General features: G+C 39.7%; 1 protein-coding gene across 1 annotated transcript in view; it reads right to left on the reverse strand.

Annotated features, from left to right (window-relative positions):
* RPS6KA6 (ribosomal protein S6 kinase A6) overlaps nt 1–21,373 on the reverse strand; it is a 174,127-nt gene that overhangs the window by 97,315 nt on the left and 55,439 nt on the right. The window contains exon 2 of the mRNA XM_027768464.1: nt 17,720–17,776. Within this exon, the coding sequence (XP_027624265.1) occupies nt 17,720–17,761 (42 nt within the window). The 5' untranslated portion in view covers nt 17,762–17,776. The remainder of the gene's footprint in view (nt 1–17,719; nt 17,777–21,373) is intronic.

A 21,373-nucleotide genomic window follows, 5' to 3' on the forward strand; every position in this document is an offset into this window, starting at 1 on the left:
TAAATAAAAAAAAAGAAAGCTGTAGAACTAAGGTGGATCTTAAGTAAGCCAACTGAAGCTCTTAGAAAGATGGCCTGGAACCGTAAATAGTGCTGCCTGGCAGAGAGGATTAGAGAAGACATATGAAAGAATTTATAACATAAAATAACCTGGACTTTTCCAGCCTAGCATTGTAATCAGTAGAGATTGCAAAAGGGCAGCTACACCAGAGGATTATCTTGAGAAAGACTTTGAAGGAAGAAAAAGAGACTGATCTTTGCTAGAAGATGGTATATCACAGAATATTTGGTAGGCAGGGCTGAATTGAAAGGGTTTATGTGTGACTAGTGTGCTGGGCATTTGCTTTTAAACAATTTGAGTAGTTGACATGTAAATATTTTCTCAAAAATATTTAAAACCACACTGTTTCCATTGTTATAGTCACAAACAAAATTATATAAAATTATAAGAAATATTTTGAACATTATTTTTAAAATTCAGTATTTTGAAATTTTCAAGTTATTAAGTGTCAAGAACTATGGAGTCTGAGCAAAAATTTTTTGATACATAAATCAAATGTTTGTGAAAAAAATGTAAAAATAAACACAGATGAAATTTTTTTAAAAAAAGAATTTGTCAGAGGATGCATGTATTCACTGGAGAAGGAGAGGCAAAGAAAAAGTACTCCCAATGGGAGACATGGTCGCATAATTCCTTTTCCTCCATTTCTCCATCCTGCTGGGATTTGGGGCATATACACACAGGTGCCCAAGATGTTTTTCAAGTCTCCAGGTCTAAGTCTGACTCACTTTGCTTAATATTAAATACTCTATATTCATTCGCTTGGAATAAAATGATAGGGACTATTTCTTATGGCTAAGTTACATACATAGTATATATTGTTGCAGAAAACCAGATGCCAAGGAATGGAATACAGCATCCAGAGAGATAGAACTGTTTATTACACTGGCAGGCACAGAGAAGTTAACATTCTGAATCTCCGCCACAACTGAGGGCTAGACACCAACTTTTATGGGTGAATTGGGGAGGGGCAGTTTCAGCATGCTTGGAGTGTCTTATCAGAGAAGAGTCTCAGTGTCTGCCCTAATACAGAGCTGGCAGAGAAGCAGGGAATTCAACCTGCTCAAGACCTCCAGCTGCTCAACAGTTAAGGGGAAGGGCATCTAGCTCATGGAGGAACAGAAACTCAGGCTGCTATCAGCTCTGGGTTGCTTCAAAGTTCCTCACAAATTCCAGGGTGCTCCATATCATTCCCCCCTCTTGAGCCTCCTCAACCATACTCAAGGAAGGTCAATTAACAGGAGGGCAGTAAACATAGCTGTAATGGGGCAGTGACAAGCAGTTGCTATTTCATGGTTTCAAGGCAGAAGGTTGTAAGGGTATTGTAGGGGTGTCATCCATCGCTGTCCTCAAGCTTCTGCTGGTTGTAGATTGGTTAGCATTGAGAGTGACCAAAACAGGGTTGTAGACTCTTCAAGCTTCCACCATGCATAGAACAGTCAGCCCAGGAGTGACTACAGCAGGGCTGTAGTCCTGATGACAGGTCTTGGTCTTCTTGAAGGTCACCTTATTCAGCTGCTCAGGGTGGCTTAGCACCATCCAGGTCCCAGGTTCCACTCATGCTGCAGCTCACTTCATTCGTGACTGATGGATCCATGGGGACAGTCCTGCAACCTTAGCTGCAGTGGGGGTAAGAAACATTACAATATATGCCCCCAACCAGGTGGGCAGTAGTGATTTTTTTCAATTTTTAACCCACATTATGTCCCTGGGCTCATGCTTGTATATCCAGTTTCTGAGAGGGAAAGGGGTTCTTTCTTTCTTTCTTTCTTGTTTTTTTGCTATAGGGCACGTGCGCTTGTCAGAAAGACAGAGAGAGACAGAGAGACAGAAAACAAGAAATCACCCCCTGGGGGGATGGCTACGCTGCAATCCCTTCTCCTCCATTCTCCTCTCAGGATTTTGTGCATGTACATACATACGTCAAGCATGAGTTTAAGCCACCAGGTCCAGGACTCGAACCACAGTCGACTACATGGGAGTCCAGTGACATAGCTATTACGTCAACTGCTGTTGCCAAGGGAAGGGGGTTCTTTCTAAGGTTACATGGGTTATTTCCTCCAAACTTTTCCCCAAGGCCACCAGATCCTGAGTCAGAAGTGCCTCACCCAGCTGACAGATGTCAGCTGTTCAGGCCTGGGTGACTGAAGGGGTGGCTGGCCAAATAGAATCTCATAAGGGGTATATCCCTTCTTTCGTGGAGTTCATCGAATTCAGAACAGGGCCAGTGGTAGGACATCCACCCAGGGTGCCCAGTGTCCTGACAAGGCTTTGCTAAAGTGGACTTAAGGGTGTGATTCATTCGCTCCACTCCCATAACTCTGAGGCCAGTAAGCAATGTGAAGTTTCCATTTTATGCCTAAAGGCCTTTGTTATTCCCTGTGTGACTTCTGCCACAAAAACAGGGCCATTGTCTGACCTGATCATAAAGGGGAGCTCAAACCAAAATATAACTTCCTTCAGAAGGGCTCAAGTAGCTTTTCTGGCTTTTTCAGTTTGCGTAGGGAAGGCTTCCACTCAATCTGAGTAAGTGCAGACAAGAACTAGTAAGTACTTATAGTCCTGGCATGGAGAAGTTTGTTTCTAACAACTCCAGGGGAGCTATCTCAGTGGCTTGTATTCCAGCTGACCAAGTTGGCCCCTGGGCAGGGTTATTTCTGGAACAGGTCTCGTACCGCATGCTCATGGTTGCATACAATGATGGTAGGCAACTCAATAAACACTATCAGCCCTGTAAGTTTTCCAGGTTAGTCTTTCACCAATGAGTTAGCTCATGGTACTGCTTTACCAACGAATATCCCAAGGACTGGGGTATGTATATTCTTTTGCCTAGCAGTCTCCATCATTCATTTTCTTCCAGAATTTTGACCATTTCTCCCTCTGATTTTGCCCATCTATGTTCATCAGAGGTATAGGGAGGGGATTTAGGAGACTTGTGAGTTGTAACACTTTATTTACAGCAGTCAGGGCTCAGTTGGTGGCAGCCTAGGCTGCCTGATGTGCTAACTAGTTTCCCAGGGTGATGAAATTCTACTCCCTCTGGCATCCTTTGCAATGGATGATTGCAATTCCCTCTGCTTTCCAGACTGCTTTTAATAATTGGCAGATTTCTTTATTTTTAATTGTCTTTCATGCTGCCAAGAGGAGTCCTCTCTCTCTAAATAATGCACCATAGACGTGTAGGGTGGCAAAGGCATATCGTAAGTCTGTGTACATGTTTACCCTCTTGCCAACCACCAATTTTAGGGCTCGAATTAATGCCCAGAGCTCAGTCTATGGAGCTGATCACCCTTGGGGCAATGTCCCAGGTTCAATCACTATCCTGAGAGATAAGTGCATAGCCAGCATATTGAGTTCCATCATGCATGTAGTTGCTGCCATTGGTAAAGAGGGTGAGGTCTGGAGTCTTCAACGGTGTGTCTACAAGATCAGGGTGTCCAGAAAAGACCTCATCGAGGGCCTCTTCACAACTGTGGTCAGGATGCCCCAGCGTAGCTGGAAGGAAGCTGCCAGGGATGAGAGTATGAAGAGTCTGGAGCCTAACCAAAAATTTCCAATCAATAAGCCCTGGTAGTGGGTCATCCTACAGCTGGGTAGCCACTTATATCCCCTGGTAGTCACCGAGTGAGGGACCTGGGCATTGATAACTTAGTCTGAAGTTAATTTGTCTGCCTCTCTAATTAATTTGACAGTAGCAACAAGGACTCATAGGCAAGGGAGCCATCCAGATGCCAAAGGGTAAAGTCTCTTAGACAGGTAGGCAATGGGTCTCTCCCAAGGTCCAATGGGCTCAGTCAGAACTCCTAGTGCTGACTTTTTTCATATATTAACAGACTGAATTCTCAGCTGACTTCTGGAAGCCCAAAAGCTGGGGCTTTCCCAAGGCTTGAGATCCTGAAAAGCCTGCTCTTGGAGGGATCTACTTTTGAAGGGGGCCTCTTCTGGGCCTCTGAGTATCTCATACAGTCTACTAGCCTTTTCAGCAAAGTCCAGGATCCAAATCTTACAGAATCCTGCTGGTCCCAGGAACTCATGTAGTTGTCTTCTAGTTGCGGGCTGAGGCAGCCCATATCATCTGTTTGCGTTCATGCCCAAGAGTACAGTGTCTTTTAGTTGGAATGAATCATAGGAACTGGACCTGAGAACATCAGATACGTGCCTTCTTCAATGAAACCTTGTTCCCAGCTTGAGAGAGAAACTAGAGTAGTGCCTGAGTTCCCTTCCAGAAACTTTCTTGGGTCACTCTGGTGAGCAGGAGGTCATCAACATATTGGAGCAGAGTATGTGCTGCTCTAGTTTCCTGATCTGGAAAATTCTTTAAGTCAATAGCAAGTGCTTCCGCAGGGGAGAGCAGTCACCATTCTTCCTCTTGAGGCATTGTTATAGTCAGGATTTTGGCAGGACTGACAGTCATGTAGCCAAGCCAATGAGTCTAGGCTGATGTGTGCTCTGAGTTTAGTCAGTAGGTCTCTTCCCAGCAATGGGACTGGGCACTCAGGCAGGTAGAGGAACTCGTGGTTAACCATGCACTCCCCCTCCCACACACAAGCTGGCAGCTTCTTGCCTATAAAAAAAGGTCTGAGATTTGGTGTTTTCAGTGGCCTCCTTGATGGTGGCTTTTTGGCCAGATGGGAGGGCCAAGGGCTGGGTGACAATGGGATGTTCAGCTTCAGTATCTATCACGAATGTCATTGGTTGGTCCCCACTTTGACATCAACCAAGGGCTCCCAGAGGCTCAGGATCATGGAGCCTGGTTGATCCTATTCTGATTCTATCATGGACAGAAGGTCCATTGGGTGTTCTGGGTGGAAGATCTTGAGAGCTCCTGGTGGATTCTTGGTCATTCTCCCTTGGTTTGCCTTTCATGTGGGGCATTCACCTTCCCAGTGCCCATCCTCTTTGTAGTATGCACATTGGGTTGGTCTGAGCCTGGGGTGGCCAATTTTTCCCCGACCCCCCCGGACCTGGTAGGGCATCCATTTGTCTAATGGCAGTGGCCAGTAGGGCTGCCTTTTGTTTCATCTGTCTATCTGCTTCCTTTTTCTCCTCTTGATCTCAGTTCACGGAGACTTGATTAGCAATCTTCAGAAGCTGGGTGGCATTCATCCCAACAAAGTCTTCCTGCCTCTGGAGTTTTCGACGGATGGCATGGGCTGATTGGACAACAAAGGTTGTATGAATCACTTGCTGGCTTTCTGAGCTCTCTGGGTCAAATGGAGTATAGACCTGATATGCCTCACAGAGCCTCTCATAAAATTGCCCTGGTGGCTCATCCATCTTCTGAATTATTTCTGAGATTTTTTGCCATAGTGGTAGGTTTCTTTGCATTGGCCTTCATTCCCTGAGCTGGTGCTGGCTCCTCAGGCTGTTCTTCAGGTCCCAGAGGGACAAATGATGGTGGAGTCTCAATTGCCAGCTCATCAGCTGAGACTTATGGGGGTGAAGCCACTAACAGCTCCTCTTCAGGAGGGTCCTACAGGATTGGAGCCATGGATTTATTTTGGTCAGGGTCTGACACCAGGGATAGTACACAGGCAGCCAAAATAGTGCTTTGGTTCTTCCCCTTCATGCAAATATGCACCCATGGTGGATGTACCTCGGCTATCTTCACCCAGGAGTCAGCATAGGGAAACTGATCAGGTGGTCTTGGGTACCAGTAACAATGCTGTACATAGCCCATACAGTAAGGAGGTGTAAGGTTCCCTCTGGAAGCCATCCTACTTTGAAAGAGGGCCACTCAATCTCACAAAGAACTCTCAACTTCTCTGATTTCATTTTGACCCCACAGTTGCCAGAGAAGACCTTTAGGAAATTAGCTAATATACAATCCAGCCCAATGGACTTGGATGACTTGAACTGAGATTTTTTTCAGGGTGGTTCTGAGTGGTGTGGTCCAAATATCTCTGATCTCTCCAGGTATCAAAAGCCTGCATTTCCCAGAGAACTCAGGAGGTCACTGGCTGAAGGAAGTAGTTGATGAGATTTCAAAGGGACAAAGGCTTCTGGGAATGGGCCTTAGCCCAGACGCTCAAGAGTTGTACAGTCTCTTGGGGGCACTGTGAGAAGGCCTCGGCCAAGAGCTACTTTCAGAAAAACCATGGTGGTCTCTCTCCAGGATCCAACCTTTCAGTACTCAAACAGTGGATACCCCATGCTGGAGCAAGGTATTCCTGAGGTGGGTGGCAGGTGGAATGGAGGACAATGAGGGAACAGAAGTCTGACGAGCTGATCAAAGAGGGAAGGTTGTCTAGGTAAAAGGTAATGCCTGATCTCTCTCCCCTCAGACAGAGAGGGCAGGTTTTTCTCCATGGTAGAAGGCATTGTAGGAGGGTCAGGATGGGGGGGACATTTTGCAGCACACTCGGAAGGAACTTGTGTCCTAACCTTCAAGGGCAGAACTGGCAACCTGACATTCACTACTCTGCCTATCTGCCATTACAGGGAAAATCTTCCTACCAGCCCTAGTTCTCTTCTCCTTGAATGGTGCCACAACAGACAAAGGGTGGGTGCTCTTCCAGAGAGAACCAGTCAAATGTCTATCTGGCCATGTCCCTCGTGGGATTTTGCAGCCCCTTGGAAATAGACAACCAGATATAAATCTTCTACTGAATTGAACCCGCACAGAGGGACTGTGTCACCCAGCATCAATTTTGCCACTGAGCTGTTAAGAAGCTGCAATGGGGGAGCAGCAGTTAGCGTAATGGCTATGTCACTGGACTCCCACATAGTCAACTGCGGTTCGAGTCCCAGACCCAGTGGCTTAAACTCATGCTGGGCACGTGTGCGTGTGTGCCCAAAATCCTGAAAGGAGAATGGAGGAGAAGGGATTACAGCATGGCCATTTCCCCTGGGAGGTGATTTCTTGCTTTCTCTCTCTGTTTCCCTCTGTCTGTCTGGCGAGCGCACGGGCCCTATAGCAAAAACCTCTTCCAAAAAAAATTAAAAATAAAAAAGAAGCTGCTATGGATCCTCGGGTGCGGACTCAATCATGCTCCATTGACAAAGCTTGGAGCTACAAACACATTCAGGCATCATGGACATTCACACTCTCATTTGGAGGTTATGCATTCCCTATCCAGACAAGTCATATGCCAGATGAACCCTAACTGCCGGTCCTGTGACCAAAGAAGAGTGATAATGTTTCCTCTTCTATTCGATCTGAAAAGGTCTGACTAGGGTTCTACAGATCCCCAGGGGGGTTACCACATTACCAGAGTTGACCAGGGTTGATGCATCACGGTCCAGGAATTGGTCCTTCTCTCCAACCAGAGTCCAATGATCCAGGAACACTCGGCCTTGGGGCAGGAACCCTAGCTGAGGGTTCCCATCAATCGATATGAGAGTGCTCCTATCCCTCCACATTGTAGTGCCCATCCCAGAGGGGAAATGCCCTAGGATCGGTGGCTCAAAGGGCCAGCCTGATTCTGCTTCCCAGCCAATGCACCAAAATGTTAAAAAAAAAAAAAAAAAAAACAAAAAAAAAAAAAAAAAACCAGACACCAAGGAACAGAAAACAGCACCCAGAAAGATAGGAGAACTGTTTATTACATTGGCAGGCATGGAGGAGTTAACACTCTGAATCTCCAGCTCCGACTAAGAGTTAGACACAGTCTTTTAAGGGTGAATTGAGGAGGGGTGGTTTCAGCACACTTGGAGTATCTTATCTGAAAAGGGGCACAGTGTCTTCCCTAATACAGAGCTGGCAGAGAAGCAGAGAATCAAACCTGACCAAGGCCTCTGGCCACTCAACTGCTCAGAGGAGGGGCAGCTAGCTCATGGAGGAACAGAAAGCCCAGGCAGCTATCAGCCCTGGGTTGCTTCAAGGGTGCTCACAAGTTCGGGGTAGCTCCATATCATTATGTGCCATAGTTTTCCAACCCAGTCATCAGTTTCTGCACTTAGGCTGAGTCATGTCTTAGCAACTGTGAATAATGCTACAATAAACATGGATGTGCAAGTATCTTTCTGGACATCAGTTTTTTATTTGTTTTGTTTTCTTAAGAGATATTTGTTGTAGGACATGTGCCCTTGCCAGAAAGAGAGAAATCACCCCATAGGAGGATGACCATACCACAATACCTTCTCCTCCACTCTGATTTTGCACACTCGTGCACACATGCCCTGTGTGAGCTTCAAGTCACCAGGTCTGGGCCTTGAACCACAACTGACCACATGAGAGTCCAGTACCTTAAAAACTACACCACCTGCTGGCCCCCAGAAATCAATTTTTAAAAATTATTCAGAGTGGAGCCTGGTCTGGGATAGATTCTTTGGGTGCATCAATGCTCGGGGCCTGGGAGCATCTTTGGACCTTTTAGTACTGCAGCCTGGTCCTCTTCACTAACTTCTATCTTCTTAGTTTGCTCCCACCTCATGAAGAGTTACAAGTTTGGTAGAGGAGCCAAGCACCTAAAGTTACCCATAACTGCTCTGACCTCAGCAAGAGAGCCCTCCAATAGGAACACACCTGAGAACTAAGGGTGAAATTTCCTCTATCAATATTACAAAATATACTCCAATAAACAAACAAACAAAAAAAGTGAATACTGCATCAGATGACTAGAACTAGCACAGATCTCAAATAAACATGAGAAAACAAGGTGGTAACTCTCCCCGAGGTGAGCGTAGTAGCCTCTCACCAACAGTGAATAGCACACAGAAATACACAGCAATGTCAGAAAAAGAATTCCAAATATTCACAGTGAAAAATCTTAGCAATATGCAAGAGAAAATAGACCATCAGTTTCAGGAAATGATAAAATCATGTCAGGATATGAAAGAGAAATTCCGTAAATAAATACCTTAAAAAATATTTCAACAAAACGTCTGAAAATGAAGAATACAAGAGATTAAAATCTCCCTAGAAAGCATTAACAGTAGATTGAACCATACAGAAGAATTTCTGATCTCAAAGACAAAGTCTCCAACATAGATGAAATCACCAAAAAGAAAGGACAATCAAGCAAAAAAACATGAGAACATATAAGAAACTCTAGACACAATGAAACACTCAAATAGCCCTATAATGAGTATTCTAAAAGATAAAGAATCTGCTAAAATAATGGAAAACCTACATCATGAAATACCATCTGAAAAACATGGAGCAATTCAGACCCAAGAAATAAAAAAGACCCCAAATAGAATCAACACAAAAAAGATACTCCCTCTGGCACATCATAGCCAGATTAGTAAAAATTAAAGGCAATATTCTAAAAATGACAAGGGAAAAACAAGTTACTTATAAATGTTATCCCATTAAGCTAATGTCAGACCTCTCAACTGAAACAATGAAGACAAAGAAAAACTGGGAGGATGCATTCAAAACATTAAATGGAAAACAATTTCAACCAAGAATAATATATCCAGCAAGATTATCCTTAAAATGGATAGCACAAAAGTATTCTGAGCTAAGCAAAAATGTAAAGAATTCACCAATACTAGATCAGGTCTACAGGAAGTAGTGAGGGGAGTGTTTTATGCAGATAACTAAAGAGAGGCAAACAGAAATAGAAGAACAAAAAACAACTAAGAAAATGATTAACAAAATGAAAAGGATAAATCTGCAGATATTAATAATAACATTGAATGTTAATGGAGTCAACTCTCCCATTAAAAGACAAAGACTGGTTGAATGGATACAAAAACATAAGCCTTCTATATGCAGCTTACAAGAAATACACCTCACTGATAAGAACATGCATAGACTGAAAGTGAAGGGCTGGAAGAAGATACTCCATGCAAATGGAAACCAAAAAAAAAGCTGGAGTACCAATACTGGTATCATAAAAAAAAAGATTTTAAGATGAAAGATGTTGGAAGAAATAAAGAAGGACATCATAAAGTACTAAAAGGACTTGTTCACCAAGAAGATATAACACTTGTAAATATCTATGCACTCACCACTGGAGCACCTAAATACATCAAAGACATAATGTTAGATATCAAAAAAGAGAGAGAAACTACAACACAATAATTGTAGGGGATCTCAACACCCAACGGACTCCTCTGGAAATATCAAGACAAACAATAAACAAAGAGATACAAGATCTAAATGATACCACACGTGAAATGGACTTGACACACATCTACAAAGTATTTCCGCCAACTACCACAAAATATACATTTTTGTCACCCTCACATGGAATATTTTTGAAGACTGACCACATGAGGGCAAAAAACAAGCCTTTACAAATTCAAAGTTATAGAAACAAAATCTAGCATTGTTTTTTTCTGATCATGATGGAATCAAAGATCTGATCATCATGCAATCAACTTGAAAATTCACAAATACATGGAAACTAAACATCCTACTTCTAAATAACTTTACAATTATAGAAGAAACTAAGACTGAAATCAAAAGGTTCATAAAAAAAAACAATGGTAATGAACAAACAACTGCTTATAACCTATGAGATAGCACAGGCAGTCATGAGAGGGAAGTTCTTAGCAATTAGTGTTCACAAGAAAAAAGCAGAAAGGTAGCAAATAAACAACCTAACAACACAACTCAGAGAACTAGAGAAACAATTAAAAAAAAATTCCAGGAGAAAAAAATAAAGATTTGAGCAAAAACAAATGAAATAGAAAATAAAATAATTATATACAAAATAAATGAAAGCAAAAGCTTGCTCTTTGAGAAGATAAACAAAATGGACACACCATTAGCTAGATTAATCAAGAAGAAGAGATAAGGAAACCAGATAAAACAGCAAGGAAATGGTAATTATTACAATGAACGTAACAAAAATACAAAATATCATCAGAGAATACTATAAGTGACTATATGCCAACAACAACAACAAAAACCCTAGATAAGATGAACAAATCTCTGGACACGTATAACTTACCAAGATTGAAACAGGAAGAAATAGAATGTCTGAATAGATCAATAACAAGCAATGAGATTGAATCAGTGAGATAGTCTCCCAACAAGGAAGAGTCCAAGTTCCAATGGCTTTACTTCTGAATTCTACCAAACTTTTAAAGAAGAACTAACCCCAAATCTCCTTAAACTATTTCTAAAAATTCAAAAGGGAGGAACACTCCCAAATTTATCCTCTGAAGCCTCCATCATCTTAATTCCAAGACAAGACAAGGACATGAGAAAAAAAAAACCTTTCAGGCCCATATCCCTGATGAATATGATGCAAAAATTTTCAACAAGATACTAGCAAATCGTATTCAATAGCACATTAAAAAGATTATATACAATGATCAAGTAATCTTTATTCCAGGTATGCAAGGATGGTTCAACATATGCAAAACAATAAATGTAATATATGACATTAACAAAAGGAAAGATTAAAAATCATATGATCATATAAATCAATGTAAAATGCAGAAACAGCATTTGATAAAATACAACATCCCTTTTCGGTTAAGACTCTCAGCAAAATCAGCATAAACAGAACATTCTTCACCATCTATGAAAAACCCAAGCTAACATCATACTGAATGCAGAAAAGCTGAAAGCTTTTCCACTAAAAACTGCAACAAGACAAGGTTGTCCACTTTCTCCACTCTTGTTTAATATAGTATTAGAAGTTCTAGCCAATGTAATTAGAAAAAACAAAAATCAAAATAAAAGGCATCCAAGTAGGAAAAGAAAAAGTGAAATTATCTCTATTTGTATATGATATGATGCTATACATAGAAAAATACAGAAAAATCCACAAAAAAAAACCCTCCTGGAAGTGATAAATGAATATAGTAAAGTGACAGGATACAAAATCAACATACAAATGCATTTTTATACATAGCATTTTTATACACCAATAATGGACAAAATAGACAAAATTAAAGGAAGAAATTCCATTTACAATAGCCACAAAACCAGTGAGATATCTAGGAATAAACTTTACCAAAGATGTCAAAGTTCTCTACAGGAATAACTATGAAACACTACAAAAAGAAATTTAAAATGATACAAAGAAGTGGAAAAACATCCCATGTTCCTGGCTTGAAAGAATTAATATAATCAAGATGTCAATTCTACGCAAATTAATCTACAAAACCAATCAAACTACCAGAGAACTTTTTCACAGAAATAAAAAAGAAATCATAAAATTTTTCTGGAAGCATGAAAGGTACCATGTCACCAAAGCAATACGCAATACTGTGCATGGGGAATAAAGTAGAAGGCATCTCATGTTCTGACATCAATACTCATTAGGAAGCCATGCTTTTTAAAACAGCATGGTATTGGCACAAAAACAGACAGGTAGACCAATGGAACAGAATTGATCCCCGAAATACAGGCAACCACTCCTTGACAAAGGGCAGAAGTCAATCCAGAAGGAAAAGGAAACATCTTTTCAGCAAATGGTGCTGGGAAAACTGGATATGCACCTACAGAAGAATGAAATTGGATTCTTATCTCTCACCACTAACAAAAATGAAATGAGTATCTAAACATAAAACCTCAAACCATAAAAATACTGATGGAAAACACAGGAAGAACTCTTGGAGACACTGGAGTAGGCAAAGACTTCTTAAAGAAAGCCTGAAAAGCACAGGCAATAGTAAATAGACAAACAGGAATATATTAGGCTGAAAAACTTCTTCACAGCAAAAGAAACAGTAAGTAGATTGAGGAGACAACCCTCAGAGTGGGAGAATATATTTCCAAACCATACCTCAGATAGGGGACTGATTAACCACTTTGGAAAATGATATGGAGGTTCCTCAGAAACCTACAAATAGAACTACCATATGAACCAGTAATTCAGTAGGAAAAACACTTGTACATTCCTGTTTATTGCAGCATTATTTACAATTGCTAGGACATGGACAACCCAAATACCCAAAAATAGATGACTGGATTGAAAAAATGTTGCATATGTGTTCTATGGAATACTACTCATCGAAAAAACAATGAGATCCTGACATCTGATACAAAGTGGATGAATATGTAAGACTTAATGCTAAGCGAAGCAAGCCAGAATTTGAAAGTTTTATTTCATCACTCAATGTTTACCAACTGTCTGCACTCTATAGTTGAAAATGAAAGTTTGAAAGGTATAGTAGCAGGGAGGGCAAGAGTAGATACTAAAGACAGTAAGGATAGAGGTAATAAAGGGTGAGTAATAGAGGGTGGAAGGGCAACAGGAGAAGGGAAAAAAAAGTATGTTTAATAGTCCAAAAAAATGAAAAGCTATTTGCTGATGATTATGTATATAGTAATGTCTTTGTCTTGACTGATATGCATGATATTCATGCTGGAAAAGCAATGTTGTACAGTGCTAAGTTATATATGATTGAATATAAATTAAAATAAAAAATTTTTAAAAAGAAAAAAATTTAAAGTATTCAGAACTAGAAAATGGCTTTAGTTTCACCAAACCTAAGCAAGTCTTTCAAATGACAGTTTGTCCACTGACCCTTCTCTTTATTAAAATCTGTATGTGACATACAGATGGCTGACTATAGTTCAAGTTCCAGCACCAGTAGCATGAAAATTACATCCGGCATGTGTACGTGAGTGCCCAAAATCCCAAGAGGAGAATGGAGGAGAGGGACTGAGACATTGCTATGCCCTCTGGGGGGTGACTTTTCACTTTCTCTCTCTCTCTGGCAAGTGTACATGCCCTATAGCAAAAACAAAAACATAAGAAAGAAAAGAAAGAAAAAAACTACTTAAGCTCATCCTTTAAAGATACAATATATATTTCAATTTTTAGCAAAAGTACCTGAATAATCTCCCAACATGAAAATGCTATTAGATGAGAAAGATCACTTTTCTAGTCGAAAAGCCACCATATATTATTATCATGCATCCCAATAACTTACTACTTAACCTTCTTTCACACTGGATTGTGAGCTTCCTCAATCCAGTTATAAACATGTTTATAACTGTATATCTAATGTTGAGTGCAATAGTTGGTTGATCTTACAGAAGCAGAAAGCTAAAGAAACCCTCCCAATTTTATAAAAAGAGATTTTAAAGGTAAAAATTAACCAATGAAAAACCCTCAAAATTATTTTTAAATACCTTTTAAAGAACAGAAAAAAATACATCCACATTTTAAAAAACATTCTTTAATATATAAAGGAAATATGTAAACAGGAGATTCATTTTGGCCAACTAAATTGTATCAGATTTGAATATAATTATTTTTGTGTTACCAATATTTATTTCTAAATTTAATAAAATAAGCATTTTTATCCTTAAATTGTAAATATTATAAACAGTTTTCCAAATTATTCATGGTTGGTATTTTTACATCATTTTGTACTCAACAGAAATGAGAGTATAATGATTCTATAACCTTAACTTTTTTTTTTTTTTTACTGACACTGACATTAACTTAACACTTAGGAATTACCTTTTAAAGCAATTATGTATATTCCTAGGCAAATAACTAGTATATGTAGCATATCAGCAGATTATGGCTAGTTTCCATTTAAGGAGACAGTAGTTTACAATATTCTAACTGCACATAAGAATCACCTATAGAGGGGCCAGCAGGTGGTTAAGGTGATGGACTCCCACACAGCCAACTGTGGCTCAAGACCAGCACCTGATGGCTTGAAAATTAAGCCAGGCACATGTGTGTGTATGTCCAAATCCTGAGAGGAGAATAGAGAAGGGTTGCAGAGTGGCCATCCCTTCCTGGGTGGGGGCAGGTATCTCATTCTCATTCTTTCTTTCTCTCTCTCTCTCTCTCTCATGAGTGTATGCACCATATGGCAAAAACCTAAAAAAAAAAAAAAAAAAAAAAAAAAACAAACAAACAAAATCTGTGGATCACATAGCAGTCTCTACGATCCAATATTATTTGAAAAGAACAAAAAGGACCAACCACATACACACACACAAAACCCACAGCTGCCAGCATCTCCTAGGATTAGGAAATTACAATTAAAAAAATCCTGTATAGGAAATCTTTTTAAAAAGTTTAAATTTATATAGTTATGTTTCCTTCACTCATATAGTTTTACTGATCAAATTGAGTATCTTAACCATCACACTAAAATTACATGGCTTTAACTCCCAATAACTCAGGCCACACACTAAATCAAATCTATAGAAGTGATTCTAGGTCCTTTATTCTCCAAAACTTTAAACTTCACTATCAAGTTGACTGCATAAAGTAAATCGTATTAGCAACCAACACTGTATATTTTTACTGTCTTTCCAGTAAAATCTGTACCTCCTTGTGTATATATTTACCACAAACTAGTTACCTTCTTCCTATGGTGTGAGGCATGGTGTTTTCTTATTTATTAATGCCAAAATATAATAAAAGCACTTTTTTCCACTACCTTTTGTAGTCTTATACTCTTTATATTTTATAAACTAGAATCATATTTTATGCTCCTTAACCTATATGATTTGTAGATAAATCTCAAGATAATTTTGATAAAAGTTTATATGTAATTACAATAAAATTAAAATATTAATATTCAATAAGTTGTAAAAGCTGATATGACAAAATTTTACCTCTTATTCTGTCAATCATATTGAGAATGTTGTTATGTAATCACTATCTAAAGATACAGTTACACAGAACATTTTGAAGGAAGATCTTAGACAAACCGAATTTAAATCTTTCTGCTGGCTTCTGAGATATTAGTAAGTTCATTTATGAACAAGTTTCAAAAGAGAAAAATACATCAAGCTTGATTTCATCTATAACTAAGAAAAGGACAGAGACCTTATATACTACCTCTTTGGGTCTATGCCTAACACAAGGCATATTGTGTCATAAGACTTGGTTCTGCTTCTTGCTGGTTTTATCACATGCCTACTATAAATCACAGCCTCCCAGGTATCAGTATACTAATATGAAAAATGAAGGTATTGCAAAATATTGTCTCTGAGATACTCTTCCAGTTAAAAAAAAATTATAATTCTATGAAAATATCTATAAAAATGACAACCATAAAACAACATTGGGGATCAGCAGGTGGCATGGTGGTTAAGTGCGCTGGACTCCCACATGGTTGACCGCGGTTTGAGTCCCAGAACTGGCAACTTTCTCACTCACTCATTCACTCACTCATTCACTCTGTCTCTCTCCGGTCAATTTAAAATAAATAAATAATGTTAAAAAAAAATTTAAGTTAAAAAAAATAGCACCATAAATGGAGATGCCTATGTTAGTCAGATTCTCCAGGAAATCTTAAGAACTCCCTTCTGTAAAACTAGATCTTATAACATGAAAGTCTAGTACACAGTCATCTTTAAAACTAACTAGAAATTCCTGAAATAATTTAGATCTAATCCTTTCTGAAAGCCAGCAGATGAATCTTAAATGACTTTGCATTGTACTTGTACTCATTATTTTCAAGTTAGGTCTCCTTTCTACCCTGAAGATGAAAAAACTCTTATTTAGTTTAAGTCATAGGATCTTGTGCTTAAATAATTCAGTTATTTAGGGACCAGCAGGTGGAGTGGAGTGGTAGTTAAGGCACTGGACATTCCCACATGGATGACCATGGTTCAAGACCCGGGGGAACCAGCAGTTAGCGTAATGGCTATGTCGCTGGACTCCCACGTAGTCAACCGCGGTTCACGTCCCGGACCCAGTGGCTTAAAACTCATGCCGGGCACGTGTGCGTGCGTGCCCAAGATCCCGAGAGGAGAATGGAAGAGAAGGGATTGTGGCATGACCATCCCCCCTAGGGAGTGATTTCTAGCTTTCTGTCTCGGTGTCTCTGTCTGTCTGTCTGGCGAGCGCACGCGCCCTATAGCGAAAACCTCTCTAAAAAAAAAAAATAGACCCGGACCTGGTGGCTTACTTGTACACTTTCCCCCACTCATCAAATTAAAGTAAATGATTTAATAAATAAAATTAAATAAAAAATTCTTTTAAAAAATAAATAATTGTTATTCTTATACGAGCAAGTGAAAATTTCATCCATTACACTTTACACTTAAAATGGGTCATATTTAGGCTAGCAGGTGGTATGGAGGTTTAGATGCCAGATCCCACATGGTCAACAGTGCAATTCAAGTCCTGGACCCTATAGCTTGAAAATCGTGCTGGTATATGTGAATACATGCCCAATATCCCAAGAGGAGACAAGAGGAGAAGGGATTGTGGCATGGCCATCGCCCATGGGGATGGGGGGTAATTTCTCATTTTTTTCCTCTCTCTCTCCGGTGAACAAATGCGCCCTACAGTAAAAAAACTTTAAGAAAATGACATTTATGATATAAATCATATCTCAATTGTTTATTAAAAAATTTCATGCACAAACATTTCTGATGAAAAAATCTGTCCTGTATTTCAAATTATAGATTATGTATTAATAATTGCATTTGTTGGGACCACCAGATGGCATAATGGTGACATTGCTGGATTCCTATGTAAACTGCAGTTTGAGTCCTGGACCGGGTGACTTAAAACTCATGCCAAGTACATGTCTATGTGCCCAAAATCTCGAGAAGAGAATTGAGGAGAAGGGACTGTGGCATGGCCATCCACCCTGGCGAGTGAGTTCTCACTTTTTGTTGCTCTCCATCTCCCCAGCAAGTGCATGCACCCTACATACACACACACAAAAAAACTCTCTTAAAAAAAATCACATTTGTTTATTATCAACTTACCCAAGTTTTTTTTTTTTTAAATCAATGGTTGCTTTTCTCCTTTCCCATTATTCTCTTTCCTTATAAGCTAAAAATGTGGCTTAATAAATTAACTTGAGTACTTACATGGCAAGAATCTGCTTCTTCTTCCATTGGCTCATCAACCATTTTAAGACCATTTACCTGAAAAACAGTGTTTAAAAATTGAAGTTCAAGGGCCAGCAGGTAGTGCAGGAGTTAAGGTGCTAGACTCCTACATGGCCAACTGTGGTTTCAGTCTCGGACCTAGTAGCTTGCTTTCTCACTTTCCCTCTCTGTCTCTGGTGAGTACATGTACCCTATAACAAATTTATTAATATGCTGTCCAGATTGTCCTTAAGGATCCTTGATTTTCAGAGCATTATGCTTCATGTTGTTCAGAGCTTTGCAATGAACAGATGACCATATACTAAATGTATGTATGAGCTAGGTAATTTCCTTAAATTTTCCACAACCAAATATTTATGACTGGAAGAAAAATGCCACAGAAGAAATCTACCCTGGTCATATATTCAAAGCAAATTAGGATGGGAAGACTTTTATAACTGTACTGTTGTGAATTCCTCTTCTTTCATTCAGTTCAATTAAACATCTTGAGATACTATATAGAACAGAGAATAAACTATAGGAGAAAGATGAAAGTGGTCATGGGAATAAAATTATTATCCAAAATAATACTACTACTCAGCGACGAGCAGGTGGCATGTAGGTTACGGTGCTGAATTCTCACATGGCCAAACACAGTATGAATCCTGGACCTGGTGACCTGAAAAATCACATACAGCATGTGTATGTGTATGCATGAATTTCCAAGAGGACAATGAAGAAGGGACTGTGGTGTGGCCATCCCCATGGGGAGGTAATTTCTCTCCTCTCTCCTCTCTCTCTCTCTCCCTCTCCCTCTCTCTCTCTAGTGAGCACATTCACCCTATGACAAAAACCTAAAATGAATGAATGAATGAAGAGGACTTAGATAAAAGGTTTATAAATTATGATCCCCGAACCAAATCTGATCTGCTGCCTGTCTCCACATAAAATTTTATTGGAGCACAGCCATAGTCATTTGTTTCTGTATTACCTATGGCTGCTTCTGCACCACAACAGCATAGTTGAGTAGTTATGTTAAAGACTCTATGTTTGCAAAGCCTAAAATGTTTACTACTTGTCCCTTTACAGATAGTCTATGACCACTGAAATAAAATGTTTGAAAATTAAGCAACAGCAAGGTACACTAGCAAAATACGGATTTTTACCATTGCCCATTTCTAAGAGCCCACAGAAAAATAAAAATGAAAGTAAACTGTAAAGAGCTTTTGGTGATAGTCAAAATGGAATAACCCTCCTAAACCTGTAATAATCCTCCCTTTTTACGACTAAAAGCTCTAGGCAGAATACAAAATTGCAACTTACCTGAGGACTCTGAAAACTAAACAGTAGCCAGTGGATTAGGGAGTGCATTCAAATTTGAAAAATAATTCTGATGCATTTCCTGTGTTTATTCTCTACTTTTATATCCTGAATTTACTTGAGGAAAAACTGAGTCATGGACCTCTACAGTAGGCATGAACAAAAATTCTAGGAGAAATCTCACTTTCCTGAATCAAGAATAGATATTCTTTTGATCCAGCAACCATAAGGAAAACCTAAGTTTTCTTTTTCTGTTACTCTTTTTTGTGACTCCCAGTCCTACTCCAAGGTAAGCCCCCATCAAGAGAATACCTCTCTCCCTTGCTACAGGAAGCAGGAAAAGAGGCCCCTATGATTAAAAAAAAAGTGTACAATTTTTTTTCACTCTTTTCTTAACTTTACCCCAGAAACAGCACCAATAGTGCAAAGGCTATGTGACAGCATAAAATTCTAACATTCTGAGAGAAACTAATATTTCTGGCCAAAGAAAGAGGATAAAGGGCACCTGGTATATGGAGAAAATGGAAGAAATCATGGAGAAGATAAAATGAGAGGAGATTTCCTAATTCTATATATGAACCAACACAAGTCCTGGTCTCAGCAACAAATTTTATGCAAAACAGAACCAAAAAACCATAACAAAGGTTTGAGAACTGAACTACATTGTTCAAGTCTCAGACTAACCATAGAATTAGCAAACACACTGAGTAGCATATGCAGAGTGCTGACAATCTGAAAACTGAATTAACATTAAAACAATTATCCAGAGAGGGTAGGCCAGAGCTAAAGAGTCTGAACCTAAACAGGCAGATTGCCTGTTGAAACAAAAATCAACAGGTATCAGTTCTGGAATGACTACATTAAAGTATCTGACAGGTATTTTAAATCAGCTATTTATTAACTGATTTTTTTGGGATAAAACAATTTTAGTGGAGAAACAAAAACTATAGCAAAACTGAAAATAATTCTAGAACTAAAAATCATATTACATACATTTAAAAGATATTGGCTAGGCTCAATAAAAGCATTGAGATAGCAGTGAAGTAGTAAACTCAAAGACCGATCAATATTAATTATCCAATATGAAGATGAGAATGAAAATGATTAAAAGCAACAAAGCCAGGTCCAGCAGGTGGCACAGAGGTTAAGGCACTGGACTCCCACATGGCCAACCACAGTTTGAGTCCTGGACCTGGAGCCTTGAACATCACACTGGGGTGTGTGCATGCATGCTCAAAATCTCAGTAGGAAATTGTTGAAGAAGGTTGAGTCACAGCCATCCCCCTGGGGAGTGATTTCTCACTTTGTCTCTCTCTGGCAAGCACAAGCACCCTATGGCAAAAACAAAACCAATCAAAATCCTTATTTAAAAAAAGAGACTTAGACACATATAGAATAATATCAGAATGTCTAAAATAAATGCCAGCATCCCATAAGAAAAGAAGAAGGGAGCTGGTTTCAGGAGACTAGGAAAAATGAAGATTTTCCACTGATAATTCAGGCTCCAGCCCTCAAACTCATGTAGAAAGGCAAGGGCACAGGCTACAGAAGACTCCTTCATGCCTACTACTGAGAACTAGTGATTTCAGGAGACTAGGAGAAATGATTTTCCACTGATAATTCAGCCTCCAGCCCTCAAACTTGCATGGAAAGGCAAGGGCACAGGTCACAGAAGACCCCTTCGTGGCTATAGAGAACTAGTGATTTCAGGAGACTAGGAGAAATGATTTTCCACTGATAATTCAGCCTCCAGCCCTCAAACTCATGTGGTAGGAAGAAGACTTTGCAGCCTCTTGTCTCTGTATCTGTATTTGTCTCTGTCTACCTCTGTCTGTCTTCTCATTTTTTTCTGTAAGTATTCCTTTTCTTTTTAGTTCTTTTTATTTTTTTAATTTTTTTATTTTTTGGAGAGGTTTTTGCTATAAGGCGTGTATGCTCGCCAGACAGACAGAGAGAGACAGAGAGACAGAAAGCGATAAATCACCCCCCGGGGGGATGGCCACACCGCAATTCCTTCTCCTCCATTCTCCTCTCGGGATCTTGGGCACACACGCACTTGCACCCAGCATGAGTTTAAGCCACCGGGTCTGGGACGTGAACCTCGGTCGACTACGTGGGAGTCCAGCGACATAGCCATTACGCTAACTGCTGGTCTCATATAATTTTTCCTTTAAAAAAATTTTTAAAGTTAAACAGTTTCTGGGTTCTCAGCCCCTCCTTTCCCTTTATCTTGTTAATAATCCCCTCTTCCCCTCCCAACCCAGGAAAGGCAAGGGCCCAGGCCACAGAAGACCCCTTCATGGCTACCGAGGTGCACCGCCTGGGTTTCTAATT

Source organism: Tupaia chinensis, unplaced genomic scaffold (assembly GCF_000334495.1).
Source record: "Tupaia chinensis unplaced genomic scaffold, TupChi_1.0 Scaffold146525_1, whole genome shotgun sequence".
In the NCBI taxonomy this organism is placed as follows: domain Eukaryota; kingdom Metazoa; phylum Chordata; class Mammalia; order Scandentia; family Tupaiidae; genus Tupaia; species Tupaia belangeri.